Below are 20,044 nucleotides of genomic sequence, written 5' to 3'. Positions count from 1 at the left end.
TGTCAGGGCTGTCACTGAGGTCTCTTGACTTCAAAGCAAGTGTCCTCACCCCTAAAGTGATGAACAGAAACCATGGAGAATAAGTGACGAATGAATATTGATTATCTGAGACAAAAGCATGGGACATATCTCAATAAGGGGGTACAGCAACTCTATAGGTTTTTAAAAGCCCGATACAGAAACTATAGATTACTTTTTTCTTTTTTAAATTGGTTTATAACATTATATAAGTTTCAGGTGTACAGCATTGTAGATTGGCATCTGTAGCATCTGTATACTCTGTAGCATGCTCACCACCAAGGGTCTAATTTCCATCCATCACCATACATTTGACCCTTTTAACTTATTTTACCCTCCTCCCACCCCCTTCCCCTCTGATAATCACCCATCTGTTGTCTACACTTATGAGCTTGTTCTTGTTTTGTTTGTTTGTTTTGTTTTTTATTCCACATAGGATGAGTACAATCATATGCTGTTTGTTTTTCTCCATCTGACTTATTTCATTTAGCATAATACCCTCAAGGTCCAGCCATGTTGTCTCAAATGGCAAGGTTTCATCTTTTTTATAGCTGAGTAGTATTCCTGTTTGTACATACCATATCTTCTTTACTCACTCATCCATCCTTGGACACTTAGGTTGTTTCCATATCTTGACGATTGTAAATAATGCTACAGTGAACATGGTGTATACATCTTCTCAAATTAGTGTTTTTGTATTTTTCAGGTAAATACTCAGAAATGGAATAGCTGGATCATACGGTAGTTCTAGTTTAATTTTTTGAGGAATCTTCATGCTGTTTTCCATATTAGCTATACCAATTTATAATCCTGCCAACAGTGCACAAGGTTTCCCTTTTCTCCACATCCTCCCAACACTTATTTCTTGTCTTTTGGATGATAACCATCCAAACAGCTATTAGGCGATATCTCATTTTTCTTTTGATTTGCATTTTTCTAATAATTAGTGATGTTGAACATCTTTTCAGGTGCCTGTTGGTCGTATTGATGTCTTTGGGAAAATGTCTATTCAAGTCCTCTGCCCATGTTTTAATCAGGTTGTTTGTTTTGTGGTTGTTGAGTTGTATGGGTTCTTGATATATTTTGGATGTTAACTTCTTATTGGATGTATGATTTGCAAATACCTTCTTCCATTTGATACATTGCCTTTTTGTTTAGTTGATGGTTTTCTTTGCTGTACAGATGCTCTTTAGTTTGATGTAGTCCCATTTGTTTATTTTTGTTTTTGTTTCCTCGCCGTTGGAGTCAAATCCACAAAAGCATCACTAAGACCAATTCCATTCCTCTGTGTCTTCTTCAGTGAACTATAGGTTATTTTAAGTTATTACTATATCATGAATACTCTTTGCTTTGTGGTTGTTGCATCTTCCCAACTGGATTTAGATTGTAAGCTCCTTACATTATAAATGTGCATTAGGCATCATGTCCTCCCTTTTCCTATTAGCATAGGCCCATACAAAGTAGATGCCACTGCTTGCGTGGTTGGAAAGGGGATAGGGCATTAGATATTGCCTAAAACTCCAGGGCCTTGCTGCTTGTTTAAGCATGAAGTAAAATATATTGCACGCCCATGCAGCTGATATAAAAGCTCTGACGTATGATGTTAACCCACTAAAAACATATATGTGCTTCTGTTGCTCCCTAGAATTGGTTCTCCCGAAATAGCAGAGCCTCATCAGGGCTCACCTGATAATATTCTCTGAGCACACAGGCTTGGGGTTTTTGTGCTGCACTTCCAATATAATTCATCTCCATCCACTCTATCTTTTGTCCTGTAGCTTTCAAGGTGTGTGGCAACTTACTGAAGGTATAACTATACCCAGAGATTAGTGACAGCCCTTCTAGAAAGTGAACAGAGCAGAAGTAAAATAAAGAAGTTACATTTTTTAGTACGTATGTTTCCTCCTGAGCCTGGAGACTATTCCTGGCCATGAGTCTAATTCTTCTTAGAAGACAGTTTCTTGCTGGCGTTTGGAAAGCATTTGGCATCATGTAGACTGCTGAGGGCCTTTGAAGAAGTGATTATTTGCTTAATCATCAGGTTGAAACAGCGTTGTTCTCACTCATCATCCGGTCCTTGTGGTGTGTTAAAAAGAGCCCAGGACAGAAGTCACAAGAGTGGGTCCCAGCATCAGTTACTTATTTAACCTTTGACAGTCCTTTAACCTCTCTCCACTGGGCTTTCTTTATCTGCGGAAGGAGGAGGCTGGACCAGATGGTTGCTGGCATTCTGTATAATGGTCCCTCTAGGAGAAGCAGGAAGTTACTCAGAGAGAGGTCATTAAGAGACTTGGTGACTCAGCCTCAGGGACAAGAGGAAGACAAGACTCCCTGAAGTCCTGGTCAAGAATCCAAGCCACTAGAGAGAGCTTGCTCTCAAGACTTCATTTCCGCATCATTCTGCGAGCTCTCCCACCACCCACGTGCTGTCCCTGTGCTCAGTAAACACTTGCAGGGAGGAAGTCGTATGGAGTCAAGGCCCCTTCTCTGTCCCTGGTGGTGGTGGGAGGGAACATCAGCTCTTTCCTGCCCTGACCGACCATCAGCTGTACACAGGATGTGGGAATCCAGCAGACCAGCTAATAGGATCCAGTGACCAGGTCCTGCCCATTAAGTATTTACATGAACCCTTTCGAACTCAGGTGGTGTTTATTAGCCACTTTTGTTTTCTCTTTGTGGATAAATGTTTCCTATCTTTATTTTAGACATTAGGACAGCGAGTTCCAAAAAGGGGAAGTGGAAGATCTGTGATCCTTTGGAAATTACAAGTCTGGGTCCGAAACTATGACTCTGCATCTAGTACCAGCCATGGTCCCAAGGACGGTGACAAGCACCGTCTCCATGAAACCACTTCTGAATGGTTTCTCTCCACTTTAATCAAGGCAAGCCCAAATTATTAAGGCTGTTCTTAATCATGATTTTTGCTGCTAGTCCTTGATTAAAGCTACTGAATATTAAGGCATTTCTGAGTAGACAACCAGAGGAATCCAGGTCTCTAAGAAGAGAAGGAAATAATATCATTTACAGCATAAAAGGAAAGAAAAGTTTAGTATAGGATTAAAAAGATTTGGTTTTTATATTTCCTACTTACAGTCACACTGTTGCTCATTTGTAAAAATCATTCCACTCATAAAGTTAACCAGCCATTAGTAAGTAAGACCTCTTCCCACTAATTAGTGGGCCGTGTGGGGAGCATAGTTAGAGGTTAGAGTAATGGGCCAGGTGCCCTTGACTCCTATTTCTGGTTCCTTCAGTGACTTGCTGTGTGGCCTTAGGTGGTTTCTCTGGGCCTCACTTTCCCCAAGAAGAAAATTTCCCACTCACTCTTCTGGGGGATACTAAAAGATCAAAGAAGGGATGTTTACAGAGCTTTAAAAATGCCTTATGAAGTGTGTTAGAATGGCCTTGATTTAATAGGTATTAATTAATAAATCCTTTGATTATTGATAGACCCATGTATCTGAGCTTCTAATTAGCTCCTTGAGCATAATTGGCCATGGGAGTTATACCAAATCCTAAGGGAACTAGCACAGTCATAGTGATCATTGTGTGTGTCTGATGGGTCTTTATTTAGAGTCACAAAGCACATGGATGCCTTTGCCTGGTGGCAGAGTTGTAAAGCTGCACCAAGCCAGGAAGTCTCTCCTAAAATGACACAGATTATCAGGAGCTGCCCCCAACCAGCACATCTTGAGCCCAGTGTAGCCTGTTTACAAAGGGAGTCAAGGTCAAGTGTCTTCTGTCTATGTGCTTGTTGTTTTTCCCCTGCCAGCTTCAGGAGGGTTTAGCAGGCAGGGCCTCTGAGCTGTGGGGCCCAGGGGCAGAGATGCGCAGCGCTCCATGAGGAGACAATGCATTTACAGCAAGGGGTGACCATCTGGGGGCCAGCCCTTCGGTGCACAGCTGCATCCCGCTGCCTTCATATCCCTGCTGCCCGACCCCACACATCTCTACTAAGTGAGGAGAAAGGGTAAGGCCAGCGTGCCCACATGTGCATCTCCTCTTCGATTCCTGGGACGCTGCTAATGTCCCAGTGCAACCCTGTCTTGGAAAACTGTCCATTCAGTCACCTCACTCCCACCTCTCTTCCCAGTATTTCTCTCACACACAAAATTTTGAACCCCTGCTTAGAGCAGACATGAGGGAAAGCCATGGATTGCTCTTCCCCCGTGTCTACAGACATCATCCTGGGAGAGGCCACAGCCAGGTGGCCAGGGTGCCGTGCCCAGGACAGGAGTCTGTGCAGCAGCAGTGATGGCCGCAGATTGAGGCCCGCAGCAGAGCCAGGTGGTTTGGTTTGGGCTGTTGGCAGAGATGAGGCTCCCCACACAACTGCGTGGGGAACACTTCAAGGGAAGGCCCGTTTTGTTCTATTTTACAAGGAGTGGGGGAGGGAGGAGCTGCCAGGGAGCCAGCCACTCTGAGTGTTGGCCAGGTTTCTTCACCAGGTGGGAGGGGGCTCCAAATAAAAGGCCTAGGAGAGGTGTTTGCAGGCATGCTCCCACCAAGTTTTCTTTCTTTCCTCCTGATGGAGAGGAGACAGCAGACGCAGGGTGGGCACCTTACCTCAAATGCTGTTCACCCCAGGACAGCACCTGTAGCACCAGAGCCAGCCAGGACCAGAGATGGGGACCAGAGACATAGTTTGTAGGCTGGGCACAAAATGAAAATGCAGGACCCTTGATCCAAACTTATAGAGAATTTCAACATGATGACAGCAGAGCAATAAACCAAACAGGGGCCCTCAGGTCACAGGCCTGTGATGGTGGTCCCTGCCAAGGTGGGTGCAGCACAGGGGCCAAGAGTCCCCCTCAGGAGCTAGCCATCTTCAACCCACCCTTTTCCTCAAAAGAAATGGAAGAGAGGGGGTGGGGAATAATTCTGTACACTTTTTTAGAGATTTTCCAGCATGCAAATAATCAAATTGTATTTTCTCAAACCCCAGTGTGAGAGCTTGATAGAAACTGGGTTTGAGCCTAGCGTTAGTCTCTTTGATGTCCGCTAACCAGGAGACCAGAGCACTTTGGAAATGGAAAGAAACCCGTAGAACACAGAACAAACTACACCATCTGTGAGTGGCGAGGAGGAGGAATACCGAACTATTAATGTAATAAAATATTTCCAGCTTTCAAATAAAAAAGATACTTAAGAAAAGAATAATTTTGGTTCTGAGTTATTCTTTTTTATTTCCCAGGATTTGGGAGAAATCAGAACAATTAGGAATCATGATAAGATTTAAGTTTATTGAGCGCTTACTCTGTGCCAATGCCACGCCGAGGGTCTGTTGCTACTGAGATGTACCAGGAAGGGGCCATTTATACTGTTTTCCAGATGGGAAAACTGAGGCTAAACAAAGTGCTGTCACTTGCCTAAGAGCAAGCAGCTTGGATGTAGGAGAGGCTGGATTCACACAGGTGCAGCCAGACTCCAGAGCCTGTGTGCTGGCCACTTTGGACCTTGTGCTCTGCCAGGTTATGAGGTCAGTGTCAGTGAATCCAATGGTTCTGGTGCTTTTCTGGCTGTGACTAAGTTCAAGTGGACAGTCTATAAATATCTGACAAGTGAGGGTCAGAGAGGAACTGTGGGGGTTTTCATTGAGGGATTTAGCGTAACCGCATCAGCCAGGAGCCTGAGACTGTCATCTGAATCATAGGGACTCTGCTCAGGTGGCGTCTCATCTGTGACTTGACACAAAGCCCTTTGAGCTAGTGCAGGGCTTTGGGTCACTCGCTTTTCCTGAAATTTCTCTCCACCCACTTGGAATCGCCCCTAAAGGAGAAGGAAATTACAGCTTCCCTTGGTTTCAGAATGACCTGTGCTTGGAGCCGTGGACCACGGAGGTGGCTCTGTGATGCCGGAGAGTAGGGGTCCTCCTCATTATGCAGACAGAACTATTCGCAAATTCTGCCCAGCACGCTCTGAAAAGAAGGCAGCCATTCTAGAAACCGTCTTTATTCCAGCCCCCTAAGGAGAAACCATGAGCAAGTCAGAGACGGTCAGGAGCCCCAGATGACAGGACCTGGGTCTAGAAGAGCATATGCATGTGGGGGGAGCGGGGAGAACAAGAACAGGATTCCTGCTTTACCCTTCTTGGAGTGAAATAAACTCAGTTTCTAAGTATGTGGAAGGGACGCAGTATGCATCAAATATAAATGTAACTAGTGTGTGTATAACTTGAACCTCTTCTGACATTTCCCAGAGGGTTAAGTAACTTTCTTTTTTATGCTACGAAAGCCTCCTCCCAGCAATGCTGCAGCCTTAATTGCTGCCAGTCATCGCAGTCAGCTTCTTGGGTAAGGGGTGCTCTCTTGGGAGGGAGAATGCCCACCAGGGCCTGAGGGGGGCTCACCGGGAGCTCCGTTTGCCGCCCACTCTGCAGAGCCGCCTTCATTGCCCTCCTCGCCCCTGCCCGCGAGCCCGCGGCGGCAGGACCCTTGGCTTTCTTTGTGCTGCGGAGAGAAGCGGGGGCTCGGCAGGCTCACATTGTTATCTCGAGTTGCCTCGCCCGCAGTAAGGTCAAGGCAGCCCCCGCCCTTCTCGGGAGGCTTCCTCGGCTGCCTGGCTGCCTGATCCCGGGTGAGTCGGGGCTCTTCCACTTTAGCGGCAGGAAGTGGAGCCCGACGGGAGGCTGGGAATTTGAGCGCCGTCCCATTGCAGCCCGGAGGGAGGAAGCCTAGGGCCGCCCTCCCGCAGATGGCTACTGCTTCCTCCGGAGCGCTCGGGCAGGCTCCGCTCCTCCCGCCAGCCGGCCCCCTCCGCTCCCCCCGCCCCTCTCCTTGGAGGGAAAAGTCTGCAGAGCTGGGAACTGTCTTGGAGAACTCAACAAAGGCGAAGCAGCCGGCAACAACTTGAGAAGAACTTGTTTTGTTCCCATTCAGGGACCTGCAGGAAAATCCACACCCACGTTGCCAGGTTTTGAATTGGAGAGTGGTGTGCGTGTGCGTGTGTGTGTGTGTGTGTGTGTGTGTGTGTGTGTGTGTGTGTGAAGCAAGAGGCAGAGGAGGTGAAAACAACTGTACAGTCTCTGCTTTGATAAGGAAACTGCCAGCTGTGGAAGTTCAGCAGCGAAGAGAGGACTGCGGCCGCCGTGAACCCAGCGTCCTGAATTTAAACTCCTGAATTTTAAACTACATTGTTTTCTGTCCAGATCTTCCAGTGGAGACAGTTGGAAAACCTGTATTTCAGAGAAAAGAAGTTTTCCGTGGAAGTTCATGACCCACGCAGGTAAGCTAGGAAAATCTCTTACGTCTGGGAGGGTATAGGCCCGCTCAGCGTTAATATTCCTATTTTTGTGCTCCCATCGATGCCTTTCATTTTGGCGGGGAGAATCGGATGGGCGATGGTGGAGAATAGAGTTGAAATCAGACAGTAAAGCTTTATTTTGTACTATGTGTGTTGATAAGTGCTGTGGGTCCTGTGTGCGTGTGTGTGTGCGTGTGTGTGTGCGTGTCTGTGTGTGAAGTTAGCCATTCCATGGTTATCTCATCTCCTACACGTGTTAGTTGCTCATATGTGTGGAGTTGTCTTTACAAGCTGGGGCATTTTAGGGAAGATTTGTAGCACTTTGTAACCAACACCAAATTAAACTGAGCAGCAGACTGAGTCCTTTTAGGAGGTGTTTGCTCAAGGAGAATCCAAGGGCTGGCTTGTCAGAGCTCCTGAGAACGTGTCAGGTAGGACAGTTCACACCCAAAGTGACCTACACGTGAAGCAGTTGTGCCTAATTGTTTGATTCCGTGAACTGCAATGTTAGGGTATTAGCCTTGTGGGTGGATGCGAAAGAAACGCAGTTCCTTTTCTCTGCACCTTACATGGTACCTCAGGCAGCACTAGTATAAAAACTGTGCTAAGTCAGACGCCAAACAATAGGGCCCCGGTGTGCACTGCAGCAGGCCCTGCGTGGAAGGTTCAGGGCCGCATACATTTGCTGCCTTTCCTTTCTTTGTCTGCCAGCAGTCCTGGAGTTTAGGCAGCTCAGAAGCAGCTGCAGAGTTCCCTAAAATCAAGCCTGACATCTAAGAGTAAATCCCTTTGGATAAGTCCAAAAAATGGATTTACAGCAAGAAATCAGTTTTGGGAAGACGGGAGAGATCAGACTCTGTAGAGGAGCAAATGTGGATTTTCGGTGCCATTAGTACCCTAACCCTGGCCTGGGAACGAGGAGCTGACACCAACTCCCCTCCTACATGGCCTCTGGACGCTCAGAACAAGTGGCAGTGCCTGCGGGAGAGCTGAGGCCACAGGACAGGAACAGCGCAGGCTCGTCGTACACAGGTCTGGGTCCCTGCGGCCGGTGATAACCAGTAGGGTTGGCACGCTGCGTGCCAGCTTGCGTAATCTGTGTGAAACAGCCCCTCGGATAGGGGAAGAGTTTACCCATGCCCCGTGTCACTACGGGACAAGCAAACGGAGAACATTTTAGAGTCTTGTTTTCGCAGCCAGGTGACGACAGTAGCATTGAGCAGAAGAACGACTTGTCTGGCATTTCTAAGGGTCTTACAGTCCAGAGACTCTGCCTCGGCAGAGCAGGAGTCCACTTGTGCAGGCCGAGTGAGGGAGGCAGTGAGAGACACTGAAAGTAATAGTCCAGCCAGGATAGAACACGCTGTTATTTGTCCAGGTGAACTGGACCAGACCCGTCTTAGGAGTGTGGAAGGTGGGAAAAGTTACATAAAAAGAATGAAATGAATGTTTCTACCGTGGGTCAGATGCAGAATAAAAACTAGAAACAGAGTAGCCTAAAGGGCCGAGCATAAGGACTAGACACTCTTCATGCCTGTGCTCTGTTGGGAATCCTGCTAACTCAGGCACCTTGGACAAATCCTTGCATGGAGTGTGTGTGTGTGTGTGTGTGTGTGTGTGTGTGTGTGTGTTTTCTCTTCAGGTCTGTTGCCCTATCTGTGATATAATACTCAATTATCTTCCCCAAGGCCCAGGGATATAGGAAAGGGTCCAGACCTCACATATTACTATTACACAGGCCTTTAGCCTATTAAACAAAAGTGATCAATCTCATATTTGTTGGGTAGCTTCTGTGTTTGGGCACCAAGACGGGGTCCACTGCCCTTAAAGAACTTCTGACACACTAGAGAGACAGACAGAAGAAGAAATGTGGTATTTATTGAGTGTTCAGCATGTGCAAGTGCTTTTCTCCACACTTGTTAGCATGAATCTCATTGGGTCCTCCCTGTAACCCCAGGAAATAGGTACCGTAGCGTTCCTCTTCTACATCTGGGGAACAGAGGCACAGAAAAATGAAGTAGCCTGCTCTGGGTTACAAATAGCTAGTAAGTGGTAGAGGCAGGTTTTGAACCCAGGACTCTGACTCCAAAACTCACACACCATACTGCTACACTCTACACAAGGCCGTAGTACCAAGTGCCAGATGGCAAAAGCATAAATGCTCAAGGTCGCCGAAGCCAGCCTAGTCAGAAGAGGCTTCCTGAGGAGAGACCTGAGCAGAACCTTAGAGGGTGACCAGTATTTAAAACTTGAGGTGGGCCCTCAGGAGGGCACAGATGTCTCCCAGGTGGGCAGAAGAGAGGAGAGAAAGTGAGGAGCCTGAGGCAGCCTGAGCACAGAGCAGGGTCATGTCTCCTGGAGGAAAATAGCCTCTCTCAGCCTCCAGGCAAGCAGGGAGGGGCAGGGGAGGCCAGGAGAGGCCAGGAGGGGTCCTCTCTGATGTCAGAGGTGGAAACCCAAGTCCACCAACTCTAGGGATACCTCTTCCAAATACGCAGAGGCAGGCAAAGGGAACTGCTTCAGGTTAGTGGCAGAGCCAAAGCTATAAGCCCGGTGTCCGCCTTGCACAGCAGTAAGGGCTCCTCACGTCCTCCTGGAGCTCTTTGAATTCAGTGGATCACCCAGTTGCTGTGCCCTTGTTTGCTTGGAGCAGGAAGGACAAATCTGACCGGACATTGGGAAGGTTCAGGGGTCAGCCCCTCCCCCAGACCAGGGAGTGAGTCAGAACCAAAGCAAAAGGGCGGAAGTGCCAGAGAGAACCTTGTCGTGAAGATATGAAGGTGTCATCCGTGGGACGGGTGGGGCACAAGGGATTCCCTCGGAGCACAGGGTGCTCCCTGAGGTGATGGGCACGGTGGGATCACAGAAGGTGCTGGGGCGTTTATTCCCCTACACATGTGTCCTAACACCCGCCATGGTATCTGCTGTTCTCTAGGCCTGGAAAACTGTCAGTTTCTGAGGTTTAGGCAAAACAGAAAAGTGGGTGGGGTGGGAAAAGCCTGAAGGGAAAGATGCAGAGAAGAGATAAGTTAGTAATGAGGCAGGAGAAAAACTCTCAGAGGGGTGATTTAGATGCTCCGTGGCTAGCTTGGAACCACCTAGACCTGAAGGCCTCTTAGCTCTTCCCCTTTCACCTTACCTGGAAAATACCGGCACCTAGCCTGGGACAACTCTCACTGCTTTCACTAAAATACAGATCAGGTTACTTTTCCTTTCTAATTCAGCTTTTCTGGGAGAGAAAAAAGCATTTACTCCCCGGAGCAGCCATTGCTATGGAAGCCAAGATAGGTGTTCAGGTCACAGTTTCTTTTTAAATTTATAGATAACTGGGTGGTTCCTCCTCGCTCTCTCACCTGCTCCTTTTCCATGATCTCCAGCTGTCTTTCGTGCACTTGCATTTTCTCTTAACTCTTGTTTTAACCAAAGGGAGAAACACCCTGCCTGGAATCAGTATCACCAGATTTGAATTTCTCCTTAGAAGTAGGTCTGAAGAAGACCCACTGTTAAATCTGTAGCCCCCAAGGGAAGACGACAGGAGTGGCTCTAAATTTTCTTCAAGGGAAAATATGCTGTGAAAAAAAATGTAATTATTCATAAGTCCTGACTACCCCAAGGTTCTTCCAAATTAGGCATCTTAATCTTGAGAACACACATTTTCTTTGGACGTACACATCAGATACCACAGACCCCTACACACACACACACACACACACACACACAGAGAAGCATGCAAACACTTTTGTAATAATCTGCCTATCTTATAAAATATACTCACTGAGAACATGGTTGTATACCTTTTTGACCTCCAGTGCCACTGATACGGTGAGTTATGCTGGGACCTGTGTTTCCACTTCATTTTTAAAGTCCCATTTCCATGCATATATATACTCCATGTTTTCTTCATACATGTATATGTGGAGGCAGGGCACTAGAAGAGGTTGCCTGGGCTCATTTCTTTCTGCCCCTCCTCTCCTGAGTTTTTAAGGCCCTGTCTGTCCTCCAAATGTATTTGAAATTGATGACCAACTCTTTCAAGGAACATTGAATTAAAGTAACACAAGAAGTCCTGATCCCCTCAGGACCTCCACAGGCTGTGGCCTGTGGCGATCAGACCTGAATTTGCTCATCCGTCACAGGCAGCATTGCCTGCTTATAAAGGTCACTGTCAAAGAAAGTCTTCACCTCTGAAGTTTGTCTTGGTCCAAGGCCAGGAGCTGAAGACCAGAAAGGGGACCCATCTTACCATCTTATCTCAGACAAGGCAGAGGCTTGGCCCCATTCTAAACCCTAAGGAGCCAGTAAATCAAATGATTAGCATTATTTACAATAGCCAAGATATGGAAACAACTTAAGTGTCCGATGACAGATGAATGGATAAAGAAATGGAGGTATTTTCACACCATAGAATATTATTCAGCTTTAAAAAAGGAGGAGGTCCTACTGTTTATAACAACATGGGTGAACCTGGAGGACATTATGCTAAGTGAAGTCAGCAGGACACAGGAAGAAAAACTGGATGATCTCACTTATAAGCAGAATCTAAAAAAGTGAAGTTCATAGAAGCAGAAAACAGAATGGTGGTTACCAGGGGTGGGGAGATGGGGGAAATGAGATGTTAGTCAAAGGGTACTAAGCATATCATGTTCTCACATAGTTACTATTTTCTCTGTGATGAGAACACCTGAGTACTAAGGGTACTAAGTTATGTAGGATGAATGAGTCTAGAGATGTATGGACAGCATGGTGACCTATAGTTACAAATACTGTATTGTATCTTGGGAATTCACCAAGAGTAGATTTCAGGTGTTCTCATCACAGAGAAAATAGTAACTATGTGAGAACATGATATGCTTATTAACTTGGCTGTATATATGTATCGGATCATCTTGTTGTATACCTTAGATACAATTTTTATTAATAAAATAAATAAAAATATGGCCTTTGCTACCAGTTTCCCAGAGTGTGCCTGTGTGCGTGCTTACCTGTCACCTTTACATCAGGGCATTTAGGACCCAGTGGGTTCTCAGTAAAAGCTGTTGACCCATCAGTGAAGTTCTGCATCATAAACATGGTGGACCCTCTGATTCTTGCTTTCCAGGGCTTCCGTGACAAGGAGGACGTTTGGACACAGTGGCATTGCGGTGCACACGTGGTACGCGTGCCCGGCATTGATCAAATCCATCTGGGCTATGGCCATCAGCCAGCACCAGTTCTACCTGGACAGGAAGCAGAGTAAGGTAAGTCCTTATCTGGGAACGACTCTGCTGTGATTAGACTGTCACCAAGCTGAGGGCAGGTGAGAGCCCAAGTCTGGATCTCATTGTTTAGAGATTGAGGATTGGATGGGTGGGGCGGCACTGTGTCCCTTGCCCTGAAATGTGCACAGATACAGACCTGCCTTTAGGGCTATAGGAGGAATGAGACGAGCTCTTCAAGAGGGCACATTCCTTGCAACTTGGTCAAGGGGCTCCAGCCCAAACACAGTCAGAGCCACTCAAGCCATTGAATGCAGTCAGGCAGGGCCCTTCTGAGGAATTCTGACCGGGCTTTGAACCTCAAGAACCTCTTCTAGGAGCAAGCAGTGAAGCCCCTTTTGGTGTTTAAACAGTGGCATATTGTTTTCTTTTTGAGGGGGAAAAAGTAACCATTCTCAACTAATAGACACCACCTAACTGTTGTGGATAATTGCTGTGAAAACCCTCTAGGCTTTTCCAACTGCCAACTACATTTTTTTTAAATGCAAAACTGGAAACATGAAGAAAAAAAAAAAAAGCAACAACCCTGTTTCCCTCAGGTAGACCTGGAGCCTCAGGCCTTGGTAAACAGTCATCCTCCAAGGGAGATTCCACCCCACTCAAGGCGCACACGGGTTCATATTCTGTGGGTGGGAGAATGACGTCTCCTTGGTTCACACACAGCTTATATCAACACTCTGCCCCCTCTTCCAGCTATGTGTGCTGTGCTCCCCTGGTCCCCCCCCCAAACCACTCCCATTCATTACCCCTCAGGTGAAGAGCCATTTGGATGTGGGCTCTGCACCTTTCTCAGGATCCTGCTGCCTTGGGGTAGGGCCAGGAGGGTGGAATACAGAGCTACAAAGCAACACCAAACTTGGCCCCTGGCCTAGTCAGTACCACCATCTGTAGGGGGTTTTGTCCCATTGTGTGAGTTCTTGGGAGGGAAGGAGGTGGTACGATCCTGGGTTTACTGGGCACAAGATTCATTGGATCCGGGTTGTTGGGATCCTTACTGTTCCTCTTTTGCCTTATTTTCCATCTGGGTGGAGTTGCACTTTCCCTGGTTTGGGGAGAGGCATGGGGGGAGAGAGCTGGGGTAGAATGGGAGGTCAGAGTAAGAGAGTAAGAAGACAGGACAGGAAGAAAGGAAGTAATCCTTCAAAGCGTAATTTTTTTTCTAATCGATGCCCTTCCCGTATAGCGGTCATTGTCTTCGTCTTAACACCTTTTCTCCTGTACTCAGTCTTCTTCCTGACCCCATTTTTGGTCACTTCTGGGGTGAATGGGTACAGGGTGGAGCATTTTCATTATTAGGAATCATGAGAGTATTCCCCACCTCTCCTAGTGGTGATGGGCATTGGCACAGGAACTTGAGGGCCCATTAGATCAAAAGGTACAGGAGTGGGTGTCAGCTTAAGTCAGTGAGTGGGTGTCCACATTTGTTCTCCAGGGGCACGAGTTAGGGGTCAAAACCTTAGAACGCTGATTCTATCTTCTATATTTTCAGCAGTGGGAGGGTGAGGGGCGGAGTCTGGCAACCCTCCTGAAGCCCACTGCCAGTTCCTCCTGCAGGCAGACCCCACACACACTGATACCACAATTTTGAACACAGGAAAGAGAAGGAGTATTTCACCCTAAGGATCATATATTAGCTGCTTGAACGCCTCTCCTTACCCCCTGCTGGCTTTTTGTTTTGTTTTTTTTGTTCAGATAGTCTCTTGGGTAACTCAGGAGGCTGTTCTTAGGGCTCTAGAACCCCATTCTCAAAAACGATCTCCTGTGCAGGTAGAGAAGCCTTGGTCATCAGGCTTACTGGTCAACCCACTGATGCACTAAGTAAGCCTCAGAGAGTGATGATTAAAGAACAGGTTAACAAGATGTCTTTTAAGAGGCCAAACCAAATGCACAGCAGTAGGAACGTTTCAGCTGTCCTCCTCAGCAACCCTTGACTGAAGGAAATGGACACACTCCTGGAAGCAGAACTTTCCCCGGGAGGCTAGGAATGCACACAGATGCTTCAGATCCTTGCATGTCTCGTAGGAACCGGTTCTCCTCCTGCAGGGAAAGGTGAGGGGCAAGTTTCCCATGTGGAAGTCCACGGGCTCTGTTTTCCAGTTCTGTGATGCTGGGCAAGCCTTTCATCACTGATGTTTTGTTTTCCCCAATTAGAAAACAGGAAAGGAAATTCCTGACTGAAATTATTGATTGGCCCACAATGTTTGTGAAGTTGCTTTAGGAGATACATGCTGTCTTTTATTATTATCATTATTAATCCAACACTCTCTTGCCTGGCCAAACACTTAATGAAAAGTTTAAATTCTCTAAAAGGTCCCCTAATTAAGTCAGAGATGATAAAATTCCCCTTAGGAGTTACATTGCAACACCTTTTGTTTCTTCAATGTTCTTTATGCAACTGTGATGTGATCCCTCTTGGTGGGCAGAATGGCTTCTGGGTGAGTGAAGGCTGACAGGCCTGGGATGAAGAGCTTCCAAATATTTCTGAGCAGCCGGTGTTGGCTGGCACACTGTCCATTGCCACACACTCTACTGTATCAGGCTGTGCCAACCATTCCTTTCTCTGAAGTGCTTCAGAAAAGCCAGGCCTCCCAAGTGATGCCTATCAACCCCAGAAACAAGTGCGGTCTAGTGGTTTGAGTCAGCAAGTGTGTAGCCAAGAAGTCTCAAGTTCTTCCCCTGGTACTTGGTTATTTTCTTCTTTCAGGGTCATTGTGTAAACCATTAAGAAAACCAGTCTCTCTCTCTCTGTCTGTCTTACATACACACACCACCATCAAAGACAGAGTAGAGGGCAGGCTTTATTGCTTGGCTTCCTGTGGCTTATTCTGAATGAGAGGCTGTGTAGGCACCAGTTACAATTGGTAACACATATGTGCTGCCCCAGAGATCAGAAATGATGTCAGCCGCATCCCCACAACCTCTGTAGCCCAGAGCCAAGGAGTTTTTTGTAGACTTCAGAGGAAAACATTTGAAAGCTCAAATTGTTTAGAGTAAACGTTAGACCCTTTGCCTCTGAACTCAGAGTGGAGACTTCTCGACTTGGCTTCCAATCCAAACACCTCTGTTTTTTTTCCCTCCTGATCCAGTCTGCTAGTCTTCACTTCATCTAGAGCAAACGCAGAGTGAAAGCATGGTGCAGGACAGTTAGACCTTGCTGACAGAATATCAGTAATAACACTTTGTATGGCAAGACCCTCATAGCAAAATGGGCAGAAGTGTGGAGGTTCTTTCGGGTTGGCCCAAAGGCTTGATTTTGCAAGGAGACGCTCTCCCCATCAGTACTCATTTCCTGTTAGCATTCTCTCTTCCCTGGTTCATTCAGTCATTGTGATAGTTCCATTCTAGAGAGAAGCGGGCAGTTGCTAAAACTTCTAAGAATCTAGTCTCCCCTGGGAAGGGTGTCTGTTGGTCACTTTGCCATATTCAGTTTTCTGCCTGAGGTTGATGTGTGACAGGAGTGGAGATGGGGTGAGCACAGGTCTCCCATGTGATGAATGAGATCCCCAAAATATCAGGTTGAGTCATCAATCTAACCTCATTTAGCAAATTATTGCCAGGCCCTGACAAAGCCTATTCCTATTCCTATTCCTATTCCTATTCCTATTCCTATTCCTATTCCTATTCCTATTCCTATTCCTTGGCCTTTATGGGTATTATCTAATTTTATCACAACTCTGTGATGTGGCTTTTAAGATCTCCATTTGCAAAACAGAGATCTGAGGGTCAGAGGTTGAAGATGAAGGTCAAACAGTGATCGATTAGGAAGAGTCAGAATTCCAACTCTGACCCTTCGGGCTCGGAGCCTGGGCCCTTCACCACCATGCTGAACTGCTCTGTGTCTCCGTGAGTTGTTGTTATATAACTGCAAGCGTGGGCTGTTTTTATTAAAGTGTGGGCACTGGTAAAAGTAGTGCTGAAAGAAAGGAAGTAGTGGATTGTGCTCTGTGCTTGTGGGAGGAAAAAGTCAACCAAATGGGTGCTGTCGATATGCTGAGTCAAATGAAATGAAAGGCCCTTCCTGCTGCTGCTGCCAGTCAGAGGCCCACAAGCGCCTGGCAGCAGGATTATTTGATGAACAAGGAAGCCCTGACCTGGAAGGTGGCCTGGTTCTGAATGCAGGGACAGAAGTTGAGATCAGGAAGGAGATGTCAGGCAAGGAAGGACCAGTGGGATTGAGAGAGTGAGGAGGAAGGTGGTTCATGGCCGGTGAACAAAACCAGCAGAAAGTCTCAGCATTTCCTGTGTTGCTCAGACTTTCATCTTGTTAACGTGAGGAAAGTGCTCAGCGGTCAGAAGTCATTGTGTTTCACCAATGTCGGCATCAGCATGGAGGCCAGAGGAAGGGCAAAGCCACGGGTTCAGACAGCTTTGCTGGACAGCCGAGGGCACCTGGGCACAGCACGCCAGTATGGGAGACGGGCACCTTCCCCTGGGTGGCTTCCTTGGCTGCTCTCTGCCGGCTTCTCCTGTGTGCGGGGAAGACTTGGTTTCGCACGTGCCAGGTGTGAATGCACACGGAGTGACGGAAAACCTCACCCAGTCCCGTCCATGTGCGTGCTGACACCAAGGGCCACAGAAAGAGTAGCGAACGAATGGGCTATTCCAGCATTTACAGTCGTTTTCATAAAGTCCATAGTGTAGGTCAAGCCCATTGCCTAAGCACTATCACAAAAATCGATTTCCTGAAGAAGAGGGGAAAAAAGCAAACATCAAATTCACGTGCAGGAAATGCTAACCCACCGAAGATGGTAACGACAGCAGATGACTTGACTGCGCACGGTGCCTAAGGAGTGTAACTGTGAATGCGGAATCCCCCTCTGAATATTCTCGCCTGCTCTTAGCCAAACTGGGCCGGCTAATACATGGAACAAGTGGAGTGGAGCGGTAACAAGAATCTGAAGACTTTGGCACCTGCATTTAGGGGTCAAAATAGAAGCAAAGCATCGTGTCAGACCCTTATTGGTGGGACTCGAGTGTCCAGATGAGCAGCTATTCTAGAGGCTTTTACACCTGCACACACCAGGCTTGTAGGTACAGAGCGCTGTCCCTTCACAGTCCTCTAAACTTTCCGTAGTCACATGGCCAACAATTTAAGAGGTTTAAATCACCTCAGAACTTACTGAAATTTCATGAATTTGTCTCAGATAGCTCTTATGTCATTCACAAAACTGAATGATTTTTTCCTCCTTCTTTGAACACAAAACAGTTATAATCACTACTGTTTATTGAGAGCAATGGACCAGGGAGGGGAGGGGAGGGGAGGGAGGGGAGGAAGGTAAGTCTGTTTGGCTCCAAAGTCCCTGCTCTCAAGGACTGTCCAGTACAGCCTGTAGAATAATAGGTTTAGAAAATTCACCACTCATGTCAGCTCTTGAGCCATGCCTGCTCCTGCAGAGAGAGCTTCAGTAATTAGTGATGGGCAAGGGGACTCAAACAAATGCTGCAGTCAGGAGATGAGTCAGCTTGCTAAATTTCAGGACTTCAAGCAGGCAAGTGATTGCTGTTGTCTCTCAGAGCTGAGCAGGTGCCCCTTTACGACTTGGCTGCCTTTCTCATTCTAGTCTAAAATCCATGCCGCACGCAGTCTGAGTGAGATTGCTATTGACCTGACCGAGACTGGAACACTGAAGACCTCGAAGCTGGCCAATATGGGGAGCAAAGGGAAGATCATCAGCGGCAGCAGTGGGAGTCTCCTATCATCAGGTAAGCACAGTCTTGATTTTGGAGCCACCTTCCTGAGAATGTGGGATAAGTTCTTCTGAAGCCTGGCTTCAGCCCTGGAGTGGCTCCAGGGAAGGCGGGGGAACCAGCAGCAGCTGAAGAGGCAGCTTGGCAGGCTCACCAGGAGCTGGCTCTAGTTTGGAGACCAAGGTTTCAGGCCAAATGGGAATTTAAGAAGAGTGCCAGAAGTATCAAAGGGTGGGGAAAAAAGAAGCGGTAGAGCCACTCACTGTGGGAAGGATTATTGGTCATATAAGTGTCGTCAGTCACCCTCCAGAGCCTTCTGAATGCGATGGCAATGGCTGACTGTCAGGAATGTCAGCTCCAAGGACAGCAGGTGGGGTTCACTTGTATGTCCTTAGAGGAGAATTATACTGAGGTAGGGCTGAAGGTCAGGGTCATGGTGCTGAGTGACACTACATTCTGTTTCTAGATGTTCTTAAAACTAAAAAGTCGAGACTACTCTTGCTCAGTTGGAAAGAAGAGACTTGCTGTCACTGAGTAAGGGAGAGCGATTAAGTGCCTTTTGAAACTGAGAGTCAAAGGATCTGGTTCCACCATCTGGATTGTTATTAGCTGGAGGGACAGAAAAGCCCTGAGGTTTCAGATCTGGCTGACTTTAGGAGAAGGGACACCATTCGCCAGAGTGTGAGACAAGAAAAGGAACGGGTTTGAGGAGGGCAAGGAGGGAGAGGGAGGCAGTAATTGTTTGGAAATGTTAGCGAAAGTGTTACTGATGCAGGTCACTCCCCGGGCCACACAGTCCTGATTGTTCTTGGGGACAGCATGTGCTTGCTTCTGAGCCTTGAAAGTATAACAAGAAGCCTTTGGCTGGCCTCTCTTCCAGAGTTGCTTCTATAGCTGAGTCTAGTGGCTGCACACAGCAACAAAATGGGGGGAAAAAGGAAAAGAGACAGGGAGGAGACCCTGAAGGCCATCTAGTTAGCTTCTGGGCTGGTGGAGGCCAGTGAGAGCCAGGACTGGGAGAGGATGGGTGCCTTTCCTGGACTGGGAGGGAGGTTTACAAAGGGGGCTAAGCACTTCCATTCAGGGCCCCTCATTGGACAGGCCTTTCTTTCTAAGGCCCTGGGAAGACCCCAGCCATGTATTCACTTGGCCATGTGTTTTCATCAAATCCTCGAACATAATACATTTCACATTTTTTTTCTTAAACAGAGCCACCAAAGTTATATACGTCCAGGCCCCACAAAACCTGGGTCTGCCTCTGCCAGATCACTGTAGGGTTCACCATGAACCCCTCCCTGCTTCAGAATTTCAAACATTTTTCATCAGTACAATGGGCCAAATCATTATTTCTCAGGCCTAGAGTTTTACAGTAAAGACTTAGAGAATGTTGTCTTCTTTTATCAAAAAAAATGCCATTCAAAGCCTAAGCCCCTGCCTGGAATTACAGCCCCTCCCAATCCCCCGCTGAATGGCCAAGGGCAGGCCAGAGCCCACCCTTGTGTGTGTCCTCTAGACTCTCCCAACCCCTGCTAAGACCCAGAGTCTCAGATTCCAGCCTGGTCTGACCCACCCTCCAACCTCATCCATCCACAGATGAGCCACACTCATTCTTCATTCTCATTGAGAGGGTGCATTTCCATCTGGAAATCTAGGTCCTTTGTGAACGTGGCATGGATATTCCCAGAAGGACAATGTATCACCCAGCCCAGGGCTTCTCCAACCTCCCTGTGCATCAGACCCACTTGTGTTCAAGCACAGATACCTGGGCTCCAGCTCCAGAATGTTTGATTCCCTTGTTCTAGGGTGAGCCTGAGAATTTGCATTTCTAATGAGTTCTAACA

The 20,044-nt window shown here is 47.3% G+C and overlaps 1 protein-coding gene across 6 annotated transcripts in view; it reads left to right on the top strand.

The window, feature by feature from the left end:
- The window catches only part of FRMD4A (FERM domain containing 4A), a 578,005-nt gene that overhangs the window by 499,453 nt on the left and 58,508 nt on the right, over positions 1 to 20,044 (top strand). For all 6 annotated transcript variants that reach the window (XM_081154205.1, XM_081154207.1, XM_081154206.1 and 3 more), the window contains 3 exons: positions 7,166 to 7,242; positions 12,359 to 12,497; positions 18,077 to 18,218. In XM_081154205.1, coding sequence (XP_081010331.1) covers positions 7,166 to 7,242; positions 12,359 to 12,497; positions 18,077 to 18,218 — 358 coding nt within the window. The remainder of the gene's footprint in view (positions 1 to 7,165; positions 7,243 to 12,358; positions 12,498 to 18,076; positions 18,219 to 20,044) is intronic.

This window comes from Miniopterus schreibersii, assembly GCF_964146895.1.
Source record: "Miniopterus schreibersii genome assembly, chromosome: 1".
Classification (NCBI taxonomy): Eukaryota; Metazoa; Chordata; class Mammalia; order Chiroptera; family Miniopteridae; genus Miniopterus; species Miniopterus schreibersii.
This window is presented reverse-complemented; position numbering and strand designations above follow the sequence as displayed.